At 42.0% G+C, this 26,710-nt stretch overlaps 1 protein-coding gene across 3 annotated transcripts in view; it reads left to right on the forward strand.

Annotated features, from left to right (window-relative positions):
• fam184b (family with sequence similarity 184 member B) overlaps positions 1 to 26,710 on the forward strand; it is a 295,639-nt gene that overhangs the window by 13,670 nt on the left and 255,259 nt on the right. For all 3 annotated transcript variants that reach the window (XM_060916853.1, XM_060916852.1, XM_060916851.1), the window contains exons 2-3: positions 17,522 to 17,701; positions 17,831 to 18,481. In XM_060916853.1, the coding sequence (XP_060772836.1) occupies positions 17,522 to 17,701; positions 17,831 to 18,481 (831 nt within the window). The remainder of the gene's footprint in view (positions 1 to 17,521; positions 17,702 to 17,830; positions 18,482 to 26,710) is intronic.

Consider the following 26,710-nt stretch of genomic DNA (forward strand, 5'->3'; position numbering starts at 1 on the left):
ATGTCTACATTTTTGTTTTAGCTCTGGGAACAGACCCAGTATAGTATAGTGGAACCTGAGTGACGACTCAAGTCTTGCCCTCAAAATTATTCCAGTTATCTATAAAGCCCACATTGTTTTCCGAGAACCACTTGGATATCCAGCAGTTCAGTGACCCTAACCTGCTGTAATTTACATCTCCAAGCCACACTGGGATGGGGCCAGAGGATATTACAGCATTGGACATTGCTTTCGCCAGTGTAAACACCTCTACAAAGTTACTCTTAGTAAACTCCAACTGACAAAGTCATATATTGTTAGCTCCTGCATGAATAACTATCTTTGAAAACCTGTGCTTGCCTCGGACCCGAAGATGACCTGCTATGTCCGGCACCTTGGCTCCTGGTATACACCTAACTAAAGCTGCTGGTGCCCCTAAAGTCCTAGCTAATTCCACATGCTGTAAGATAGAGTCTCCTATAACCAGAGCTCTTTCAGGTTTCTCAGCGGGTGCTTCACTGAGGAGAGCAAACCTGTGTGACATGTGAAGCAGATAGGAGTGGTGGTCCTGTGGGCAGGCTTTAGCATTAACTTTGGCTCTGCAATTATGCTGCCAAATTGTCACCCATTTGCCCTGCTGTGAGGGCTCTAATGACAGAGTAAGGCATCCGGACTTTCCCCTATAGCAGGGATCGGGAACCTATGGCTCGCGAGCCAGATGTGGCTCTTTTGATGGCTGCATCTGGCGCGCAGACAAATCTTTAATCAAAAAATAATAACGTAAAAAATTTAAAACATTCTCATGTATTTCAATCCATTCATTTTCTACCGCTCATGTTCATGGTTGCAGGTGGCTGGAGCCAATCACAGCTCTCTTCCGGGACAACACCAAATTTCTATTTTTATTGGATAATGCGTAACCTACACGGGTCGTTTTGAGGTCAGGAAGTAAACTTCCCTCCTTTTCAAGTAGTCAGCTAGCTAACTGCAGAAACCCTTTTGACGAAGAAGATGGCTAAAAGAAAAAAAGATGAGGAGTATCGTACTTTTCAGCAGGAATGGACAGAGGAATTTGCCTTTGTGGAGAGAGCAGGTTCTGCAGTGTGTCTTACAGTGGTGCTGAAAGTTTGTGAACCCTTTAGAATTTTCTATATTTCTGCATAAATATGACCTAAAGCATCATCAGATTTTCACACAAGTCCTAAAAGTAGACAAAGAGAACCCAGTTAAACAAATGAGACAAAAATATTATACTTGGCCATTTATTTATTGAGGAAAATGATCCAATATTACATATCTGTGAGTGGCAAAAGTATGTGAACCTCTAGGATTAGCAGTTAATTTGAAGGTGAAATTAGAGTCAGGTGTTTTCAATCAATGGGATGACAAGCAGGTGTGAGTGGGCACCATATTTTATTTAAAGAACAAGGATCTATCAAAGTCTGATCTTCACAACACATGTTTGTGGAAGTGCATCATGGCATGAACAAAGGAGATTTCTGGGGACCTCAGAAAAAGCGTTGTTGATGCTCATCAGGCTGGAAAAGGTTACAAAACCATCTCTAAAGAGTTTGGACTCCACCAATCCACAGTCAGACAGATTGTGTACAAATGGAGGAAATTCAAGACCATTGTTACCTTCCCCAGGAGTGGTCGACCAACAAAGATCACTCCAAAAGCAAGGCGTGTAATAGTCAGCAAGGTCACAAAGAACCCCAGGTTAACTTCTAAGCAACTGAAGGCCTCTCTCACATTGGCTAATGTTAATGTTCATGAGTCCACCATCAGGAGAACACTGAACAACAATGGTGTACATGGCAGGGTTGCAAGGAGAAAGCCACTGCTCTCCAAAAAGAACATTGCTGCTCATCTGCAGTTTGCTAAAGATCGCATGGACAAGCTAGAAGGCTATTGGAAAAATGTTTTGTGGATGGATGAGACCAAAATAGAACTTTTTGGTTTAAATGAGAAGCATTATGTTTGGAGAAAGGAAAACACTGCATTCCAGCATAAGAACCTTATCCCATCTGTGAAACATGGTGGTGGTAGTATCATGGTTTGGGCCTGTTTTGCTGCATCTGGGCCAGGATGGCTTGCCATCATTGATGGAACAATGAATTCTGAATTATACCAGCGAATTCTAAAGGAAAATGTCAGGACATCTGTCCATGAACTGAATCTCAAGAGAAGGTGGGTCATGCAGTAAGACAACGACCCTAAGCGCACAAGTCGTTCTACCAAAGAATGGTTAAAGAAGAATAAATTTAATGTTTTGGAATGGCCAAGTCAAAGTCCTGACCTTAATCCAATCGAAATGTTGTGGAAGGACCTGAAGCGAGCAGTTCATGTGAGGAAACCCACCAACATCCCAGAGTTGAAGCTGTTCTGTACGGAGGAATGGGCTAAAATTCCTCCAAGCTGGTGTGCAGGACTGATCAACAGTTACTGGAAATGTTTAGCTGCAGTTATTGCTGCACAAGGGGGTCACACCAGATACTGAAAGCAAAGGTTCACATACTTTTGCCACTCACAGATATGTAATATTGGATCATTTTCCTCAATAAATAAATGACTAAGTATAATATTTTTGTCTCATTTGTTTAACTGGCTTCTCTTTATCTACTTTTAGGACGTGTGTGAAAATCTGATGATGTTTTAGGTCATATTTATGCAGAAATATCGAAAATTCTAAAGGGTTCACAAACTTTCAAGCACCACTGTATATGCAATGATAAAATTGCATCGATGAAACGGTCAAATATAAAGCGGCACTTCGACACACGCCATACTACATTTGCATTGAAATATCCAGCGGGGGACAGCAGGAAGAAAGCATGTCAAGAGCTACTGTGCAGAGTGCAAGCTAGTCAGCAGCAACTCCGTGTCTGGACCCAACAAGGTGACTGGAATTCGGCTAGCTTTGCTGGTGCTTTAGCAATTGTGAGAAACGGAAAGCCATTCACAGATGGGGAGTATGCCAAAACATTCATGCTTGATGTTGCCAATGAACTTTTTGACGACTTTTCGGATAAAGACAAAATAATCAGACGAATAAAAGACATGCCTCTGTCAGCAAGAACTGTTCATGATCGTACCATCATGATGGCAAATCAAGTTGAGGCAACACAAGTGAAGGACATAAATGCAGCACCATTCTTTTCTCTTGCTTTGGATGAGTCAACAGACGTAAGCCATTTATCCCAGTTCAGCGTGATTGCAAGGTATGCTGTTGGTGACACACTACGTGAGGAAAGTCTTGCTGTTTTGCCTATGAAACGGACAACAAGAGGGGAGGATTTATTCAAGCCTTTCACTGAGTTCGCTAAAGAAAAAAATCTACTGATGGATAAACTTATTTCAGTGTGTACTGATGGTGCTCCGTGCATGGTGGGGAAAAACAGAGGATTCGTAGCACTTCTTCGTGAACATGAAAAGAGACCCATCCTAAGTTTTCACTGCATCCTACATCAGGAGGCGCTTTGTGCTCAGATGTGTGGTGAGCAGCTTGGTGAAGTGATGTCGCTGGTCATTCGGGTGGTCAACTTTATTGCTGCCCGAGCTTTAAATGATCGCCAGTTTAAAACACTGCTGGATGAAGTTGGGAATAATTATCCTGATCTGCTTCTGCACAGCAATGTGCGTTGGTTGTCAAGAGGGAAGGTGCTCAGCCGTTTCGCGGCTTGTCTGAGGGAAATCCGGACTTTTCTTGAAATGAAAAACGTCGAGCATCCTGAGTTAGCTAACACTGAGTGGCTCCTGAAGTTCTACTATCTCGTGGACATGACTGAACGTCTGAACCAGTTCAATGTGAAAATGCAAGGCATTGGAAATACAGTCTTATCCCTTCAACAAGCAGTGTTTGCATTTGAAAACAAGCTGGAACTCTTCATCGCCGACATTGAAACAGGTCCTTTACTACACTTTGAAAAACTGGGAGAGTCTAAACATGCATGCACAGCAAGTGACCCTGCTCAACATCTTGATCTCCTGCAGCTAGCGGGCTTCACTTCTAATCTCCTGCAGTCATTCAAAGTGCGCTTTGGAGAATTTCGTGAGCGCACTCATCTTTTTAAGTTCATCATCCATCCACACGAGTGTGCAGTGGACAGCACCAACCTGAGTTACATCCCCAGTGTCTCAATCAGAGATTTTGAGCTACAAGCTGCTGACCTGAAGGCCTCACACATGTGAGTGAATAAGTTCAAGTCACTGAATGAAGATTTGGAAAGACTTGCATGACAGCAAGCAGAGTTGGCGAGCAAACACAAGTGGGGAGAAATGAAAAAACTTCAACCCGCGGACCAGCTGATTGTCAAAACTTGGAACGCGGTTCCTGTCACATATCACACACTGCAGCGTGAGTATTGCTGTACTGACAATGTTTGGCTCTACGTATGCATGTGAGCAGTCTTTCTCACATCTAAAGAACATTAAAGGAACAGTCCACCGTACTTCCATAATGAAATATGTTCTTCTCTGAATTGAGACGAGCTGATCCGTACCTCTCTGAGCTTTGTGCGACCTCCCAGTCAGTCAGACGCGCTGTCACTCCTGTTAGCAATGTAGCTAGGCTCAGCATGGCGAATGGTATTTTTTGGGGCTGTAGTTAGATGTGACCAAACTCTTCCACGTTTTTCCTGTTCACATAGGTTTATATGACCAGTGACATGAAACAAAGTTCAGTTACACAAATTGAAACGTGGCGATTTTCTATGCTATGGAAAGTCCGCACTATAATGACAGGCGTACTAACACCTTCTGTGCGCTTCGACAGTGCATTGATACCTTCACTCCTCTTCGGGCATGGCCAGGCGGGCGAATGCCCTGGTCCGTCCGCCCTGTCTAAAAAAAATGGTACAACTCGAGCCCCATGGTAAAATTGGGACTTTGTCATTTTTCCGCATGAGGCCCATGGTAAAACCACACTTCCAGGAGGGGCTGCCATCTGCCTCCCAAGCCGACCGAGAGCGCTCCTCGTCGGGCACGGCCAGGCGGGCGAATGCCCTGGTCTGTCCGCCCTGTCTAAAAAAAATGGTACAACTCCGAGTGAAGGTATCAATGCGCTGTCGAAGCGCGCAGAAGGTGTTAGTACGCCTGTCATTATAGTGCGGACTTTCCATAGCATAGAAAATCGCCACGTTTCAATTTGTGTAACTGAACTTTGTTTCATGTCACTGGTCATATAAACCTATGTAAACAGGAAAAACGTGGAAGAGTTTGGTCGCATCTAACTACAGCCCCAAAAAATACCATTGGCCATGCTGAGCCTAGCTACATTGCTAACAGGAGTAACAGCGCTTCTGACTGACTGGGAGGCTGCACAAAGCTCGGAGAGGTACGGATCAGCTCGTCTCAATTCAGAGAATAACATATTTCATTATGGAAGTACGGTGGACTGTTCCTTTAAGACCAACCTACGATCACGTTTAACGGATGGAAGTCTCAACGCCTGCATGAAGCTTAACCTCACCACGTATCAACCAGACTACAAAGCCATCAGCAAAACCATGCAGCACCAGAAGTCGCATTAATGGTAAGAAGTACTTTATTTATCATTGGTTAGCAACAGCATAACAACGTTATTAAAAAGAATTCAGAGACTTATTGTACTTTAAAAGTGTTGGTCTTACATAAAATGCATACATTTACTTGTATTTAGTGTTAAACATATTGTATGGCTCTCATGGAATTACATTTTAAAATATGTGGCGTTCATGGCTCTCTCAGCCAAAAAGGTTCCCGACCCCTGCCCTATAGAGATCTTGCAGTCACGTGACCGGAAAGTACACAGCCGCCATCTTGTCGGTAAAAAACACCGTTGAATACTGCTGCACTCGTGTACAAAATGGATAAATTTCAACCGACGGACTACACGGCTCATTTCTCTAATGAACAGATAACTAGATATATGTCTAAAATAAACGACCTACAGATTAGTGACCCTTATCGATTACCAGACGTAGTTTTCACGACCGTGTCAGTGGATATTGAACTGCCAGAGGTGGAATACCCAGATGTGTATAATTACCTCATAAACTTTCCCTCGCTGTTCAGTGGTGAAGCACTGCGTGCTTATAAATCTCTGGACAGTTATCTTTACAGAAATTCAGGATTTGTCAGCCGCCCTCAGATGTGGCATCTTGTAAACAAGAAAATAACAATCCTCATTGGACGGGTAAGTCACTTAAGTATTACTAGTACTGATACTAGATACATCAGTAGTACCTAGTATAGCACTGACCAGCCGATTATAGACTAGAATAAGGTAATTCCAGCTGTAATTCCAAATCGCTTGTTTACCATGGATCTGGCGTTGGAGAGATAGAGGCTTGGCAGTGGAGATTTGAGTGGCTGTTTTCTGAGCTTAGTCAACAGGCTGGCTCTGCAGCCTTGGTTTTGCTTCCTCTCCCGATGCCGCCTCCTTCGCCTGCCAGACCCGATAACAATCCACGGAGACCCCGCTGGTCTCGCTATCTCGTCCGGAATGTTGTGCATGCGATGGAAATCGCTACAAACCGTCATTTTCTGCTGGAAACCAATGTCCAGTAAGTCCATACGGTTGTAGTGGATATTGAAGTCCAGTACAGACGAACAACACGCAAAAATACACACAAAAAACATAAACGTGCACAGGTAGGGAGAGCTTGTAGCCGCAGCCGTTGTAGTAGAATTGTATATAGTAGGGTTTTCCAGAAGAAAAGGTAGAAGTAGAAGCAGAAGTAGAAGGCGGAAATATGGCATTTGACCGACAAGATGGCGTCTGTTACAATCTGGATTGGCTGTGACGTCACATGCAAGATCTCTATAGAAACTACACTGCTCTCATTCTCACTAATCCTCTCTAGAATCTGGAGCACCTCTAAGGTGGGGTTTACATTAGACCGTATCAGCGGATCATCAGATTAACGTTTTTAAAACGATTAGTGTGCACACAGCAACATCAATACATGATTCGCATGCACACAGCAACACCAATACACGGATACGCTCGGCTCCGCAGGCATCCTGCGCTCCAAATCACTCCGCCCTGAACAGCGAGTGCCCTCTGGAGGGTGCGCACTCCGGCCCTGCACAGCTCACAGAGCGCGCGAGTGAAGTGCACGAGCCACGATTCGGGACTGAGCCGCTGTGTGTGTGATCCCAGTGCATATCACTTACCACTTGCAAGTGGAAGGATGGCAAGCCTAAAGACAATCATAACTACACAATGGGCAGTATTTGCATCAGTATTTGCAGTATTTTCATACTTTTATTCTCTTTAATGAAAGGTGATACAAGGCGGAAGTCCGCGCCGTTTTTCAGCAGTCGTGTCACATGACCAACGCCAGCGAATCAGGAAGGTGGATGTCACAGTGACGTTGTCCAATGACGACGCCAGCTAGAGCTCAGCACAGTGTATCCGCGTATTCTCAATGTTTACACAGCACCAGACCAGACACGATCTAGATTGAATACGTGGACCCTGGCGGATTCCCGTTTCCCGGCGTTTCCAGGCAGTTTAATGTAAACGGACAGTGCATCCGCGAAGAAAACGAGACAGATACGGTCTAATGTAAACTTGGCCTAATGCTGCAGCCTTCTCCCTCAGAGAGCTAATTAACATACACATCACATATAAAGCTCTTACTAACAATGGAGGAAGAATGACTAAACATCCTACACTCAACACACTGAACAAGCTGAATGTTTGCCATGATGAATTATTAACGTGCCTTTGTCAAAGATTTGTTGATATTTAAGACAGAGCCAATGTGGATGGCCTCCACTTGCTGTCTTTAGACAGAAAAAAGTGTTCTTTGAGAAAATGCAAATGCATCAGAAGGGAAAGTGAAAAATACAACAAAATAAAACGACAGTGGAAAATTATTGGTGAAAAACAGAAAAAAAGTTGCAGTTTAAACACAGACACTAACAAGAAACTCATGACAAACGATTAGAAAACAGGAACAACGTCCACTGAAGGGAATAAGGCCCTGTTGAGCTCAACATGATATGCCTTGCTAATTTTAAGAACAATAGCATGAAATCTGTCAGTGTATATTCAAAACAGATTCATGCATGATGAAACAGAAATAAATGTTGTAACCAAGTATGACACTATGAAGCAGAAAAATGAACAAGATGTCTTCTGTCTTTTAAGCTTTTTAATATCTAAAGAACAAAAAGCTAACCTAAAGAAAGCCTAGCTGCACCTCATTCTCATTATCTCTAGCCGCTTTATCCTGTTCTACAGGGTCGCAGGCAAGCTGGAGCCTATCCCAGCTGACTACGGGCGAAAGGCGGGGTACACCTTGGACAAGTCGCCAGGTCATCACAGGGCTGACACATAGACACAGACAACCATTCACACTCACATTCACACCTACGGTCAATTTAGAGTCACCAGTTAACCTAACCTGCATGTCTTTGGACTGTGGGGGAAACCGGAGCACCCGGAGGAAACCCATGCGGCCACGGGGAGAACATGCAAACTCCGCACAGAAAGGCCCTCGCCGGCCATGGGGCTCAAACCTGGACCTTCTTGCTGTGAGGCGACAGCGCTAACCACTACACCACCGTGCCGCCCCTAGCTGCACCTGCAATCAGTTATCTATTTGGGGCAAAAGAGCTTTCAGGGGAGACATGAGGTAACACTGAAGCACACTTTGGCCATCATAATACATCACAGTCAATTAAAGAGCTATGATCATTCCAAGGCTTGTGTAGTTACACCAGATCATGGATTAATATATTTAAGCCATCCCTTGAATTACATATTTAAAGGGGAACTGAAGTCATTTTTAAACTTGCTTGATTTCTTAATTAACGTGTTATTCAATTACGTTTTCAGTTTTAGTAACCTTATATCGTGACTCGTATTGGCAACTAATTGCAATTAAATATTATACTTACTGGCCTATTCGGTTTTTAGCCATGTTGAATTTAGTTTGCTTGGTCCACGGCAGGCATTGCTTATCCACGTGATCTTCGCGAGACTTTGAAACGTGAAGAGTCAGCCAGGTGTCAGTGCCACCATTTTGAAAACTGTTTTCTCAACAAAATATTGCACAAAAATGTGGGTGGTAAAAGAGAGCAACTGGACTTGCTTGAAGATTCTTGAAGACATTTCACCTCTTATCCAAAAGGCTTCTTCAGTTCTGTCTGACTAATAGGGAGTATCAGGTATTTATCCTCTCACGGATGAAAAGCAATCCTAAGGTGTCGTTGAGTCATCCTGTTGGTGTGAGTCACTGGGGGCTGGGTGTGAATGGCCTAGGGAGTCATTGGGGTGATCAGTGGATTGTTGGTTCTCTCTGTCCTCCTGTGAGTCACTGAAAACAGCTGGGTTTTGGTGTGCATTCAGTTGTCTGGGAAGTGTGCCAAGGACTGCATTGTAGGTGGCTGATAAATGATGTCTTAGACCACCACCTCTGTTCAGTGATGGTCATTCCAGGTTGACAAAAATGGCTTCTTTAACTCCTCGGTCATACCAACGATTCTCTCTGACTAAAATGCGTGTGTTGCAATCCTGAAATGAGTGTCCTTTGTTGTTAAGATGAAGATAGACAGCAGAGTCCTGGCCTGAGGAACTGGCCAGGACAACAAAGGACACTCATGCAGTTCTAGATTGCAACCAACTTATTCTTAGATGTCTTATCAAGTAAAAATATCTGTCCATGCAGCAAGACAATTTCACTCATATTAAATAATTTTCTCCTCAAATTCAGTTTTACATTTTTTGCAGTGCTTGACTGCCATATTGACAAAAGAATGGGGAGATCAATACAAACCCGGGGGATAGTACTAACACATACAGTGGTGCTTGAAAGTTTGTGAACCCTTTAGAATTTTCTATTTCTGAATAAATATGACCTAAAACATCATCAGATTTTCACACAAGTCCTAAAAGTAGACAAAGTAAACAAAACATTTAAACAAATGAGACAAAAAAATTACACATGGTCATTTATTTATTGAGGAAAATAATCCAATATTACATATCTGTGAGTGGCAAAAGTATGTGAACCTCTAGGATTAGCAGTTAATTTGAAGGTGAAATTAGAGTCAGGTGTTTTCAATCAATGGGATGACAATCAGGTGTGAGTGGGCACCCTGTTTTATTTAAAGAACAGGGATCGATCAAAGTCTGATCTTCACAACACATGTTTGTGGAAGTGTATCATGGCACGAACAAAGGAGATTTCTGAGAACCTCATAAAAAGCGTTGTTGATGCCCATCAGGCTGGAAAAGGTTACAAAACCATCTCTAAAGAGTTTGGACTCCACCTATCCACAGTAAGACAAACTGTGTACAAATGGAGGAAATTCAAGACCATTGTTACCCTCCCCAGGAGTGGTCGACCAAACAAAGATCACTCCAAGAGCAAGACATGTAATAGTCGGCGAGGTCACAAAGGACCCCAGGGTAACTTCTAAGCAACTGAAGGCCTCTCTCACATTGGCTAATGTTAATGTTCATGAGTCCACCATCAGGAGAACACTGAACAACAATGGTGTGCATGGCAGGGTTGCAAGGAGAAAGCCACTGCTGTCCAAAAAGAACATTGCTGCTCATCTGCAGTTTGCTGAAGATCACGTGGACAAACCAGAAAGCTATTGGAAAAATGTTTTGTGGATGGATGAGACCGAAATAGAACTTTTTGGTTTAAATAAGAAGCATCATATTTGGAGAAAGGAAAACACTGCATTCCAGCATAAGAACCTTATCCCATCTGTAAAACATGGTGGTGGTAGTATCATGGTTTGGGCCTGTTTTGCTGCATCTGGGCCAGGATGGCTTGCCATCATTGATAGAACAATGAATTCTGAATTATACCAGCAAATTCTAAAGGAAAATGTCAGGACATCTGCCCATGAACTGAATGTCAAGAGAAAGTGGGTCATGCAGCAAGACAATGACCTTAAGCACACAAGTCGTTCTTCCAAAGAATGGTTAAAGAAGAATAAAGTTAATGTTTTGGAATGGCCAAGTCAAAGTCCTGACCTTAATCCAATGGAAATGTTGTGGAAGGACCTGAAGTGAGCAGTTCATGTGAAGAAACCCACCAACACCCCAGAGTTGAAGCTGTTCTGTAAGGAAGAATGGGCTAAAATTCCTTCAAGCCGGTGTGCAGGACTGATCAACAGTTATCGGAAACATTTAGCTGCAGTTATTGCTGCACAAGGGGGTCACATCAGATACTGAAAGCAAAGGTTCACATACTTTTGCCACTCACAGATATGTAATATTAGATCATTTTCCTCAATAAATAAATGACCAAGTATAATATTTTTGTCTCATTTGTTTAACTGGGTTCTCCTTATCTACTTTTAGGACTTGTGTGAAAATCTGATGTTGTTTTAGGTCTTATTTATGCAGAAATATAGGCAATTCTAAAGGGTACACAAACTTTCAAGCACCACTGTAGCTGGACCCCATTGCTTGTAGTTTGCCCCTGCTTATATGCCATGTAAGTAATATGTCTGGTGTTTCAAGCTATTTAAGGGGTGGTCCTGATCAGACTCAAAATTTGATGCCTCCATGCACATGCCTTTGCAACATTAGGGAGAGCCTCACATGTTACAGCTTCAAGACACACAAATGGTCAACAGCTCTGGAGATGCAGTCACTGAGAAAACCACACCTTCCATTGCATCACTTTTCTGTATCCAAATGATTCTATTAATGATTAGCACACCTGCTCTGAACTTGTTCAGACACTAGGACATGATGAACATCTTCAAACCACTCCTATACAGCATCCAGATATGATGCTGTTAATTGATGACTCTTCCATGATGTAAAATGGAGAAAATAAAGTACATTTGCAGTCATCAAAGTCATATTGTGATGGCCAATGAATGGATGGTTCCTGGAACATCAATCCAGCAGGCAGAACTACAGACACTCATAAAAGCTTGTAGACTTGCTGAAGAACAAACAGTTAATATATTACATTAATGGTATTTAGCATATGTTCTTATCCCAAGCGATGTACAACATACCCAGAGTGGCCTGGGGGTCAGGTGCCTTGCTCAAGGGCACTTCAGTCATTCCTGCTGGTCCAGGGAATTGAACTGGCAACCTTTTGGTCCTAAAGCTGCTTCTCTAATCATTACGCCATATGCTATGTGATTATTCAGACACTATGTGAAAACTATATAAAAGTATGTGGACACATGACCATCACACCTATATGTGGGTCTCCCCCTAATGGTTGTCACACAGTTGGAAGTACACAATTGTATAGGATACCTTTGTATGCTGTAGCATTACAGTTTTTCTTCACTGGACACAAAGGTCCTATCTCAAACATGTTCCAGTGTGACAGTGCTCCTGTGCACAAAGCAAAATAAAGAATCCATGATGAGAAGACATAGTTGGCAATGGTTGGGAGTGGCCTGCACAGAGCCCTGACCTGAACCCTACTGAATACCTTTGGGATGAACTGGAATACTGACTGCACTCCAGGCCTCCTTGCTTGATAACAGTGCCTGAGCTCACTAATGCTCTTATGACTGAATGGGTAGTTCCCCATAGCCATGTTCCAAAATTGAGTGCAAACCCTTCCCAGCAGAGTCAAGGTTATTATAACAGCAAAGCATGACTAACTCTGGAGTGGGATTTTCAATAAGTACATATGGATATGATTGATCAGGTGTCTGCATACTTTTGACCATATAGTAAAACTTCTTATTGCGTTCATGTAGTCTGACATACATACAAACTAGAAGAAGAAAGAAAATGATATATGACCATCGTATTTATGGCAATCATATGCTACATGAACTTGTTGGAAGATCCCAGCATTTGTGCAATGTGTCACTGTGATTTCTTCCAAAGCATCCTGCATGATGTACTTGCTTGCTGTATGTTAATTTCAGCCAGATGCCAATAACAGAAGATTATCTAATTGAACCTCTGACATGGCATAAATAATATTTGCAAGAACTGACGAAACTGATGAAATTGCACTGGGTACAAATCTCACATTTTCCCAATGGTTCTGCAACCCCGTATTGTCTGAAAACCACCAAAACCAGAAAAAGTACATTTTCGCCACACAGTCTGCTCAATATTATATAGATACACACATGCAAAAAAATTTAATTATCTGAGTCCCACATTATTATTACTACTTCAGCAAGTCCCACTATTGCAGCATGTGGTGGTGGGTGGGTGGTTACACATCAGCTGTGGATGGAGAGGAGGCAGGTTGAACCAAAAGGTAACGCATGATGAATCTCACCTCTGTCTGATTACCGGGAGTTTATGTGTGTCTTTTGTGTGCTTGCAGGGGAAGCCAGTAACCAAAGCGAGTGAACTGACCAGCACTGAGCCATGTGTGTGCGCGCGACTGTTCTGAGCATAACAAAATTGCTGAAAAGCAAAAGTAGCAAAAATGAAACATACCTTTTATTTGTTTCAAGTCTGCCTCCCATCTCCTCATTTCACATAAACCAAAACATGTTACATAGCATAGAACAGAAAAAGAAGTGGCCCATACAGTTATGAGGGGTCCCTGACTATTACTTGTTTTACTCTTTATCAGAGATAGAGAGGCATGCCTAATGGCCTATGGATGCACACAGAGTGACTGCAAAAGCAAAGGCCATTGAGTGCTTCTGAAAACCTCTAAAAGACAGATTACCTTCATGGTTATTGTGAAACTCTTATGTTACAGGTGAATGCAAATCAACCTATTGAAAATGTCAGTTGTCCAAACAGAAGGGCTTAAATAAACAAATTAGTCAAAACGGGTGAGAAAAATCAAGACACGCTATTGAAATATTACCAATGACAGTTTGGGCTGGATACAAGGAACAAAGATGCTGAAAGCTATCGCATACACTGACAGAGAAAACGACATGACCTAGCACCCTGTTTATGGCATGATTCTTGCAGCTTCAAAACATAGGAGGGCTTGGACCTCTTGGCAGAACATTCAAAAGCTGCCGGACATATTGGCTAGGAGGAGGAGGTAGGCACTGGCCAGGAGGAGCAGTGCCCTCAGCAGGGCAGAGCAGTGACAACGGTCTTGAGCTTGGACAGGCCCCCAAAAACATTTTCCAGGGAAAATGCCTCTCTGGTCATCAGAAACATCCTCCTCATGAGACAAGAGAACTCCACCACATTCTCCATACCAGGGAGTCCCTGTCTTGCGAGACACAGATTGTAAATGCTTATTTGCTCTGTCCTTTAGTGGCAAGGTCTTCTGTAACACAGTGAGGCTGAGAGACAAGACTCTGCATTTCATTTATTTAGGGCAGTCCAAAATTTCTCAACAATTATTCCAGACATGGGTTGATACACAGGCAGGCAACAACAGACAGGGCAAATCCATTATTGAAATGAAAACAACAAAAAACAAACACCACAAAAACAGGTCAGAAACAGGAGCAACAAGGAAACTCCAAAAGCAAGAATCACATCTTGGAACTTAAAGAAACATAAAGCATGTTAAGACCTTGTGATTAGACATACAGTGGTGCTTGAAAGTTTGTGAACCCTTTAGAATTTTCTATATTTCTGCATAAATTTGACCTAAAATATCATCAGATTTTCACACAAGTCCTAAAAGTAGATAAAGAGAACCCAGTTAAACAAATGAGACAAAAATATTATACTTGGTCATTTGTTTATTGAGGAAAATGATCCAATATTACATATCTGTGAGTGGCAAAAGTATGTGAACCTCTAGGATTAGCAGTTAATTTGAAGGTGAAATTAGAGTCAGGTGTTTTCAATCAATGGGATGACAATCAGGTGTGAGTGGGCACCCTGTTTTATTTAAAGAACAGGGATCTATCAAAGTCTGATCTTCACAACATGTTTGTGGAAGTGTATCATGGCACGAACAAAGGAGATTTCTGAGGACCTCAGAAAAAGCATTGTTGATGCTCATCAGTCTGGAAAAGGTTACAAAACCATCTCTAAAGAGTTTGGACTCCACCAATCCACAGTAAGACAAATTGTGTACAAACGGAGGAAATTCAGGCAGCACGGTGGTGTAGTGGTTAGCGCTGTCGCCTCGCAGCAAAAGGGTCCGGGTTCGAGCCCCGTGGCCGGCAAGGGCCTTTCTGTGCAGAGTTTGCATGTTCTCCCCGTGTCCGTTTAGGTTTCTTCCGGGTGCTCCAGTTTCCCCCACAGTCCAAAGACAGGTTAACTGGTGACTCTAAATTGACCGTGAGTGTGAATGGTTGTCTGTGTCTTTGATGACACAGACAACCCTGTGATGACCTGGCGACTTGTTCAGGGTGTACCCCGCCTTTCGCCTGTAGTCAGCTGGGATAGGCTCCAGCTTGCCTCCGACCCTGTAGAACAGGATAAAGCGGCTAGAGGTAATGAGATAAGATGAGATGGAGGAAATTCAAGACCATTGTTACCCTCCCCAGGAGTGGTCGACCAACAAAGATCACCCCAAGAGCAAGGTGTGTAATAGTCGGCGAGGTCACAAAGGACCCCAGGGTAACTTCTAAGCAACTGAAGGCCTCTCTCACATTGGCTAATGTTAAATGTTCATGAGTCCACCATCAGGAGAACACTGAACAACAATGGTGTGCATGGCAGGGTTGCAAGGAGAAAGCCACTGCTCTCCAAAAAGAACATTGCTGCTCATCTGCAGTTTGCTAAAGATCATGTGGACAACCAGAAGGCTATTGGAAAAATGTTTTGTAGATGGATGCGATCAAAATAGAACTTTTTGGTTTAAATGAGAAGCGTTATGTTTGGAGAAAGGAAAACACTGCATTCCAGCATAAGAACCTTATCCCGTCTGTAAAACATGGTGGTGGTAGTATCATGGTTTGGGCCTGTTTTGCTGCATCTGGGCCAGGACGGCTTGCTATCATTGATGGAACAATGAATTCTGAATTATACCAGCGAATTCTAAAGGAAAATATCAGGACATCTGTCCATGAACTGAATCTCAAAAGAAGGTGGGTCATGCAGCAAGACAACGTCCCTAAGCACACAAGTCATTCTACCAAAGAATGGTTAAAGAAGAATAAAGTTAATGTTTTGTAATGATCAAGTCAAAGTCCTGAACTAAATCCAATCGAAATGTTGTGGAAGTACCTGAAGCGAGCAGTTCATGTGAAGAAACCCACCAACATCCCAGAGTTGAAGCTGTTTTGTACAGAGGAATGGGCTAAAATTCCTCCAAGCCGGTGTGCAGGACTGATCAACAGTTACCGTAAATGTTTAGTTGCAGTTATTGCTGCACAAGGGGGTCACACCAGATACTGAAAGCAAAGGTTCACATACTTTTGCCACTCACAGATCTGTAATATTGGATCATTTTCCTCAAAAAATAAATGACCAAGTATAATATTTTTGTCTCATTTGTTTAAATGGGTTCTCTTTATCTACTTTCAGGACTTGTGTGAAAATCTGATGATGTTTTAGGTCATAGCGGCGAGTGGAGCACCATACCTAAGAAAAAATGGTAAACCCATCGAGTCGATTTTTTGTGGTTTGTCCGTGTACATGTACCACCACTCATACACACCGCCTAGTGGCCAGTGTTAGTAATCACCAGTCATACACACCGCCTCGTGGCCAGTGTTCGTAATTACCAGTTATACACACCGCCTAGTGGCCAGTGCTAGCCAGTAAAGAAATAAAACAAAAGATACTGGCTATGATATAAGAAAATTCTACAACCCAGAAACAGATAGGAGCTCCGCTTTTAGGCAGTGCCTAAATCTATATATTATTTATGCAGAAGTGTAGGAAATTCTAAAGGGTTCACAAACTTTCAAGCACCACTGTAGAAACTGAATGGATTAAATCTGCTAAATAATCAGGAAAGGAACTGAAAACAAGCGAGAACAATTATGATAGACAAGGGCACTACACCAATGACAGGACGGGCAGATACAAATCAATGCACATGGAATGTAAAAAAACCAAACAAGCATACAAACAAATAAAACAGAAAAAACAAACCCAACCCAGAAGCTCTGTTCACACTGGAAGCCACACTATGCCCATCTTGCAGTCAATGCCATAGCATACAGTGAAATGGAAGCTACATGACAGCAATAGACTGGTAATCCAGTCTGGCACTTCTGTGTTATGGGCTATATTGTGTAGCTTCATGATATATAATCCCAGTCAAGTCTATTTCAGTTCCAGGTTGTACCACTAAAAAAAAATGTGTGAAAAGTTAAAGGGGGTGGATATTTATGCAAGCTACTGTTTACTATGACAGGTTGGTGTAATATTGGCAAGTTATGCCTGATCAGTTAATTTTTTAAAAATTCTTTTAAGAAACTTGGCTGCCACATTTCGGACCAACTGAAATTTGATGCATATGGTAGTGCATCCAGCTAGTAATGCAGTACACTAATATATGTTATAGATAGAATCTCATCTCATCATCTCTAGCTGCTTTATCCTTCTACAGGGTCGCAGGCAAGCTGGAGCCTTGTAGATAGAATATAGTATATAATTTAGAATTTAGTGTACCTGACAAAGAAAAACATGGGTAAATTTTGCAGTTTTCCTTCAAAGTGAATTTGATTACTTACCAATTTTTTTTTTACTGTATGTTTGTAGGTAATATATTCTCTCAACACTAAGAATGAGGAGCAAGAAGCAACTTTGCAAATGCTACTACATGTTACGACAGACACAGCAGACAACTATCAGCCAACCACAAGTCAGTATGAGGAGCACGAGGAATCCACATCTGCTCTTAGGACCCGTCTTATAGAGCTCCAGGCTGCAGTAGAAGAGGTTGAAAATGCATACATATAAGAATACACATCTACAAACTCACATAAATTCAAAATGTGTGGTATGTCCCAGGGCAAGTTGATGAATGTAGAAGTAGTATTTCTTATTTAAGTGGTATGTGTTTCTCAGATTGAGGAGCGGGAACAGAGGGTTGAGGCAGAGCATGCTGAGCGTATGGCTGTGCTAACTCAAGAGGCTGCAGATCTCCGCCGAACCTACCACAGTTTAGAGATGGAACGAGACAACCAGTGCAGACTACTGCAGCAAATGCAGGAGGAAAATAAATGCCTAGAAGAAGAATGTCAGCACTTACGGCAAGTAAGAGATGAAAACAGAAAGAGAGAGGAGGATGCTAAGAGAAGAGAAGAAGAAAAGAGGAAGAAAGAAGGTGAGGAGCAGAGGAAAGATTTAGAAGAAAGGAAGAAAGTGGAGGAAGAATTGGAGAAACGTTTGCTCACACTGAGAAGTGCACTCAAAACACTCGAGGAGGAAAGAGAAAGATTAGAAAAACAGTTTGGAATAGAGAAGGAGGAGTGGAAGAACAGAATGGAGGTCATAGAGAGGGAAAGAAGGGAAGAGCAGGAAGCAGCAAGAAAAGCTTTACAGCAAAGTCTCAATGAACACATAAGCCAGTGGCAGCAGAGAGAGCAAGAGAACTGTAAATTCCAAAATTCACTGCTGCATCAGAGACTGAAGAGAGCAGAGGCAGAGCTGGAAATACAAGAAGAGAGACTGACCGAGTGCAGCAGACACAGTAGTAAATTGCAAGCAAGAATAGAGGTACACACACACACACACACACACACCTAATATAATCAATGGAGTATTAATGGAGCATTTTTCAATTTACTCCACTTACTCCTTCATCTCAAGCTTACTATAGGTGACCATTATGGAGAAGAGTTTTAATGCTTCACTGTACTGAGAAAGGAACAAAAGTTGGATAACTTGTTGGGTCTGTCAGTAAACATTTATTTTTATATGAAACATGCGAAACACTTTCTTCAGCCAAAAAGGTACACTGTATGGCCATAGGTTTGTGGACAGCTGACCATCACACCTATATGTGCATTTGAATGTCCCATTCCAGGTTTAGCTCCCCTTTTGCTCTTGTAATAGCCTCCACTCTTCTGGGAAGGTTTTCCAATAGATTTTGGAATGTGAATATGGGGATTTGCTCATTCAGCCACAAGAGCATTAGTGAGGCCTCACACTGATGTCGGGTGAGAAGGCCTGCCACACAGTCCGCAGTCAGGGCAGCCACTTTAGTTCTTCTGTTCCAGCTGTGGCAAACCATGCCTTTAAGGACTTTGTGTACAGGGGTATGGGCATGCTGAAACACGTTTGGGCTAGGCCCCTTAGTTCCACTGAAGAGAAATTGTAATGTTACAATGTACAGAGATATCCTATACAATTGTCAACTTCCAACTTTGCGTCAGCAGTTTGGGGAAGGCCCACTAGGGTGGCCCAAAAACTAAACTTAAAGGGGACTGGTACAGCATTTAAACATGATGGATACTAATAGTACAAGCTGTAATTATACAGTGCCTTGAAAAAGTATTCATACCCCTTGAACTTTTTCACATTTTTCCACCTTACAACCACGAACTTAAAAGTTTTTTTATTGAGGTTTTATGTGATAGACCAACACAGAGTAGCACATAATTGTGAAGTGAAACAAAAATGAAAAATGGTCTTCAAAATTTTAAACAAATAAAAATCTGAAAAATGTGGTGTGCATTAGTATTCAGCCCCCTGTACTCTGATACCTCTAAATACAATCCAGTGCAATCAATTGCCTTCAGAAGTCATCTAATTAGTTAATAGAGTCCTACTGTGTGTAATTTACTCTCAGCATAAATACACTTGTTCTGTGAAGGCCTCAGTGGTTTGTTAGAGAACACTGAAGAACAAACAGCATCATGAAGACCAAAGAACTCACCAGACAGGCCAGGGATAAAGTTCTGGAGAAGTTTAAAGCAGGGTTAGGTTATAAAAAAATATCCCAAGCTCTGAACATCTCAAGAAGCACTGTTCAATCCATCATTCAAAAATGGAAAAAGTATGGCACAACTGCAAACCTACCAAGACATGGCCGTCCACCTAAACTGACAGAGCGAGCAAGGAGAGCACTGGTCAGAGAAGCAGCCAAGAGGCCCATGATCACTCTGGAGGAGCTGCAGAAATCCACAGCTCAGGTGGGAGAATCTGTGCACAGGACAACTATAAGTCGTACACTCCACAAATCTGGCCTTTTTGGAAGAGTGGCAAGAAAAATCCATTGTTGAAAGACAGGCATAGAAGTCCCATTTGCAGTTTGCCAGAAGCCATGTAGGGGACACAGCAAACATGTGGAAGAAGGTGCTTTGGTCAGATGAGACCAAAGTTTAACTTTTTGACCTAAATGCAAAGCGCTATGTGTGGCGGAAAACTAACATTGCTCATCACCCTGCACACACCATCCCCACTGTGAAACATGGTGGTGGCAACATCATGCTATGGGGATGCTTTTCTTCAGCAGGCACAGGGAAGCTGGTCAGAGTTGATGGGAAGATGGATGGAGCTAAATACAGGGCAATCCTGGAAGAAAACCTGTTGGAGGCTGACTTGAGACTGGGAAGGAGATTCACCTTCCAGCAAGACAATGACCCTAAACATACAGCCAGAGCTACAATGGAATGGTTTAGATCAAAGAATATTCATGTGTTAGAATGGCCCAGTCAAAGTCCAGACCTAAATCCCATTGAGCATCTGTGGCAAGACTTGAAAATTGCTGTTCACAGATGCTCTCCATCCAATCTGGCTGAGCTTGAGCTATTTTGCAAAGAAGAATGGGCAAAAATTTCAGTGTCTAGATGTGCAAACCTGGTAGAGACAGACCACAAAAGACTTGCAGCTGTAATTGCAGCAAAAGGTGGCTCTACAAAGTATTGACGCGGGGGGCTGAATACTAATGCACACCACATTTTTCAGATTTTTATTTGTTTAAAATTTTGAAGACCATTTATCATTTTCGTTTCACTTCACAATTATGTGCTACTCTGTGTTGGTCTATCACATAAAATCTCAATAAAAAACTTTTAAGTTCGTGGTTGTAAGGTGGAAAAATGTGAAAAAGTTCAAGGGGTATGAATACTTTTTCAAGGCACTGTAATAATGCACACATATGCAGTCACCTGATTAGCTATCATAAGTAGCTTTAAGCGGGGCGGACCGGGGGCAAAAACAACAACAACAGTCGTCTAGGAATTTGTCCCTGGTCAGCCCACTCTCTGGACCAAGCATTTGTCTGGGGGTCTGGGTCTTTATTCCTTGAGAATTTTATGCAAGTACAGTACATCACAGGAAATGGAGATCAGTGCTGCACCCATACACCTCAAAAGAGCTGGTTAGTACTGGGATAGGAGACTGCCTGGGAAGACCAGATCCTGGCGTGGAAGGGACTTTGACTTTAACAGTATATCACAAAATGAGCCATTACAATACATTTTCAAAACTATAAACACCTATTTAGCGCTCTTCAAGTAAGAAGTAATCACCTCGCCTGATCCCTTGAGTATAATAAATAAATTAGTGTACATACAAGCCTAGTTGCTGTATGGCCCATGCATCTGTGATTTAAATGTTAATAGTTCATTGATACAAGACTAGACATATGGAATAAAATTATCTTGCCTATACCCAAGATCGATGACTATGGGGGGGAAAACCCCCCCCCAAAAAAAACCTCTACAGGCCATTTCAGTAATTTTATTTGAAAAAAAAATATGGACAACAATCAGGGATGAAAGTCTTCTGGAAATACCCGGAAATCCGGATATTTGACAAAACTCTTGAAAATCTCCGGTTTTCCGAATGGAGAAATGTATTTTTCGGATTTTTCGCGTTCCTAGACGCGGCATAATACTTTGCATCGTCTTTGCATGGGCGCAGTCCTTAAATAGCGCAAACATAGTTCATTGATTAAAGACAGGTGTTCTTTGTTAACGGCGTGCGTGCCGGAGCTCGTTAGGCGCGCACGCCCCAAGGCGCGGCTTCAGGTGCACATGCTAAGGCGTGCAGGACTGACACCATTCTGCGCAAGCGCAACACAATCACACTAGAAAGCATGTTCAAGCTGCCAGTGTAGCTGCAGTCTTTTTAGTTGCGAATTATGAGTATTTCCTCGTGTTAATAATTCGCCTTGTCAAAACAATATATATTGTAAATATGTGTGTATATATACAGAGTCTACCTGTAATGTGCAATTTTTCCGAGCCTCTCAATAAGGCAATTTTTTTTCTATACTTTTTCACGGTAGATAATGCAAATAGCCCTCTGTATTTAATCCTTTGTTTGTCTAATTTTTATTTCAGTTTTATTTGTTATCTGTTTGACTTTTTCTTGCTACTGTAACACGTGAATTTCCCCGATGTGGGATGAATAAAGTGAATCTAATCTAATCTAATCTAATCTAAAACTTTCCTCCTTCTTTCGATGTGAAGAGAGGTAAGCAATTTATAATATATTTTTTTCCATCAAAGTTGCATTTTGTGGTTTTGAAGCTAAGTTTTAGTGTGCCGTTTCTAGAACACATCATCAAGAAAACGTGGAAGAAACAGCAATAATGGAAGAGCCGGTTTCTAAGCTACCTAAAACTAGCAATGGTAATTTATTTTTTGTTACATAATGCACTCAGGCTGCCAGTCAGTGTGTGAAACACACACACACACACACACACACACACACACACACACACACACACACACACACACACCCTACGCCCCTGATTTACATGAGAAATTTGGTATTCATTGGCGCGTTTAAATTTACAGACAATATGAACTAATGTAAACAATTGGCTTCAACTCGCATAAATATGAATTGGAAATTTTGAGTTCACTTTAGCTTCTGCAAACGCACAACTCTACTAAAAGATTGATAAACGAGGCTCAATGTCCCCAACATTGAAACCTGAAAGCTTTAGAAACTCTAACAGACCTTTACTTTTTAACAGCACTGTTTTGGGATTTTGCTGAGTTTACCTTCAACTGTCTGATTTTTTTCAAAGTAATTAACTGTGTAGCCAGGAAAATCACCGCATTTTCTAAATGCACTCCTGAAAAATACTCATTAACTATAGGAATTAAATTTGATATTTTTGACAGGTTAATCATTAATGTACATGAAAGAAAAAGGCTTAAAAGTTATAACTTGTTTTAGTGAAAATAAGTACTAAAATGCACTAGAATGCAGGGTTTTGCATGTTATGTTATTACATAACAATATCTTAGTTTGTAACAGATAAGATAACAGTAAGATAACAGTATCTTAGTTTGACTTTCAAAAGTTCAGAGGTTTTTTCTTTGCTCCACTTTCATCTCTAAACAATTTCGTTCTGCACCGGAAAATAGGTAAAATGACCAGTACACAAACCAATACACAAACTGTCAAGCTTCTGACTTACATGTTTTTGTTTATTGCTGCAGAAACTCACTCACTCACCTCTCTTTGCTGATACAAGATGCTTGGAAAATGTATGTCTTAACTCTGATGGATGTGTGTAATGTTTGCTACAGCAGATTGGGCCAAGATTTATAATTTCAGTAGTTTTTGTTTCATGAAACCCAGAAAAAGATCTGACTTGTGGTTAGTCTCTATAAGCTATTCAAACAAGAAACAGTAAGCTGGCATCTTGTAATTGAATACCTGTGTAACTACTAGCTACCTCTGATATAGCTAAAAAGCAAGCTAGCCAAATAAGCCTTATCATCATCAGCCTGATGTAACAATGGCCCGGGAAATGCACTGCCAAAGCAGCACATTGTTCCTCACACAGTCACTCCCACGGTGCTGAAGAAACAGCGGCACTTCAGCACCATTGTTTTGGACAGCCCAAGACAGCCCAAGACAGCATGACCATGGGGCGAAGCCATATAATCACACACAGCTGAAGTGGCATGCTTGGCGCCTTAATTCACCCTCCTCGAGCCACCAGGGGAGTATAAAAAGGCACAGAAACAAGCACAGGTTAGTCAGAGTGCTCCAGGCTGAGAACTCATGTGCTCTCTCTCTCTCTTTCAATCTTTCACACGCGCACTCCCTCCCTCTGTGCCTAGGTCACTTTGCAGACGTGGAAGACAAAAGACAACAGGCTCGAACTCCACAGACACCATGCCGGTAACCCGCGTCATCACTGGATCACTCACAGCAAACGGTGCAACCAGCCCCAGCCAGCAACCTTGCCCTAGGCCAGTTGGGATTCCTGCTGCCTGCACTTATTTCACCTCTCACTTCTCCAGCACTTCCCCATTCCCTGTTTTTCATTAAAATTGCACACGTTTTTGCACTGAAATCTGGGTTGTGTGTCTGCGCTCTCTCACCTTTGCAGTGCAAGTCTTACACTGGTGGAGAATATGGGCTTGAGCACAACACCTCTGCCTCCCTTCCCCATGGAACCATTTCTGCAGCATCTCCTGGAGATGAACCTCCAGCAGCAACAAAAATGCCAATTTGATTGCAACTGCAGCATTAGATGGTGGTGGAGAGGAGAGAGCACACTTGAGAAACTGTTTAGAGTGGAAGAATCAACCTAAATATAAAATTATTGGTCAAAATTTGTTGGTCACTAGACATGTAATGATTTGTTCAATTCAAGATTCAGTTTGATTCATGATATTGAACATTTCATATAGATATGAGGGCAAAATTGAAAAAAAAATGTAGGTATGAGAGCAAAAAAAAAGATTAAGTAAAAAATTATTTACAACGCAGAAATGTCTAACTTCTAAAAAATTATGTTCATTTATACATGCAATACTTTGTTGGGGCTCCTTTACCAAGAATTACTGCATCAATATGGCATGACATGGAGGCAATCAGCCTGTGGCACTGTTGAGCTGTAATTGAAGCCTGGGTTGCTTTGATAGGGGCCTTCAGCTCGTATGTATTTCTGAGTTGGGTGTTTCTCATCTTCCTCTTGACAATACCCCAGAGATTCTCTCTGGGGTTCAGGTCAGATGAGTTGGCTGGCCAATCAAGCACAGTAATATCATGGTCAGCAAATCATTTGGTAGTAGTTTTGGCACTGTGTGCAGGTACTAAATCCTGCTGAAAAAGGAAATCAGCAATTCCATCAAGCTTTTCATCAGAAGGAAGCATGAAGTGCTCTAAAATCTCCTGGTAGATGGCTATGTTGATTCTGGACTTGATAAAACACAGTAGATGAACACCAACAGATGGCATAGCACCCCAAATCATCACAGACTGTGGGAACTTCACACTGGACTTCAAACACCTTGGATTCTATGCCTCTCCACTGTTCCTCCAGACTCTAGGACATTGATTTCCAAATGAAATGCAAAATTTACTTTCATCTGAAAAGAGGACCATTGAGCAACAGCCTAGTTCTTTCTCTCCTTAGCCCAGGTAAGATGGTTCTGACATCTCTGGTTCAAGAGTGGCTTGATATTAGGAATGTGACATTTGTAGCCCCTTTCCTGAAGCTGTCTGTGCATGGTGGCTCTTGATGCACTGACAGCAACCTCAGTCCACTCCTTGTGAAGCTCTCGCAAGTTCTTGAATTGACTTTTCTTGACAATCTTCTCAAGGCTGCAGTCACCCCTGTTGCTTGTGCACCTTTTCTAGCCAGCCTTTTAAGCAATGACCTTCTATGCCTTCCCCTCCTTGTGGAGGGTATCGATGATTGTCTTCTGGACAACTGTCAAGTCAGCAGTCTTCCCCATGATTATGGTTGCATGTATTGAACTAACCCGAGAGATACACGATATTTATACCGTGTTACTCAAACTCAAAATGAAATATTCTAATATTTTGTGATACATTTTTTAGTATTGTTGGTGCTGTAGGCCATAATCATCAAAATTAAAATAGAAAAATGCTTGAAATATTTTAGTTTTGTCAGGGTGCAGGCACTTACAGATGTATGTGCAGGGGAGAGCAGGGAAAGCAAACTAGAAACAAAGCCAAAACGCAAGACTAGAATCAAGGTCATGAGACAGGCGAGGATCAATCGGGGCAGTGTGGACAGGGCTAGAGAATAATGAGAAAGATTCGAGAGTGAGGGTCGAGAACACAGTAAAGCCTGCAGTAGAATAAAGGCTCGGTATGACAGGAATGAACACTGAATGATACTTTGCATCAAGTGAGAGTGGGAAAGGTGTTTATATAGACCCCTTCGCAGTAAACGTCTTTCATACGTAAGAGGAAATTGCGCGCGCAGCCTGGACTCAAAAAAGACTCAGCGATGCCTAGTTGTTGTGTTGTCGGGTGTCAGAATCGTAGCAGTGATGGGGTTAAAATGTACAGAATTCCAGCAGGATCTCACCCATTCCAAAAAAAAATCGCCGATGTCTATGGCTACAAGCCATCACACGTGTAGACTGGGATGAAAGCACCATCAAAAATGCGCGGGTTTGCAGCGCCCACTTCATCACAGGTAAGATCAGACTATTTATTAAATCTTTCTTTTTTATTCTTTCTAGTCTTCGTTTATTGATGTAGCAAAATACTTTGGTAACGTTTGTCTGATTAGCTGGGTCATAGTTACACAATGTAATGAATATTGTTAGCATGTTAACTTAGCTTTGCATGCAATTTTGTTTGTAGGAGAGGTCTCGCTTGACTCAAGCAGTCCAGATTTTGTGCCATCATTATTTGTGTATGCCGAAAATCACAATTTTAAAGCAAGGATGGAAAGGTAAAATTGTGTGCCCTCACTCTAAATGCCAACTTACGTTGACTGCTCTAACCTAGCTCCCGCCCCGTTCAGTTTCATTTCTGGTCTCTGCCTCTCGCTTTTTACGCAGCTCTGATTTCTCTTAGCTGCACTCTTTACACTATCATTCATTTCATGCCATTACCTCCTGCAAATTGCTGTTTAGTGTTGGTATTTGCTGTTGTAGCTAAAGCCACATTGCCATCACATCACTGGCATAATTTGATTAAAACAAAATGAATATGAATGTCCCATTGTTAATCAAGTTGTACATGCCCGCACATAACATAATC

This window comes from Neoarius graeffei, chromosome 3 (genome assembly GCF_027579695.1).
Source record: "Neoarius graeffei isolate fNeoGra1 chromosome 3, fNeoGra1.pri, whole genome shotgun sequence".
In the NCBI taxonomy this organism is placed as follows: domain Eukaryota; kingdom Metazoa; phylum Chordata; class Actinopteri; order Siluriformes; family Ariidae; genus Neoarius; species Neoarius graeffei.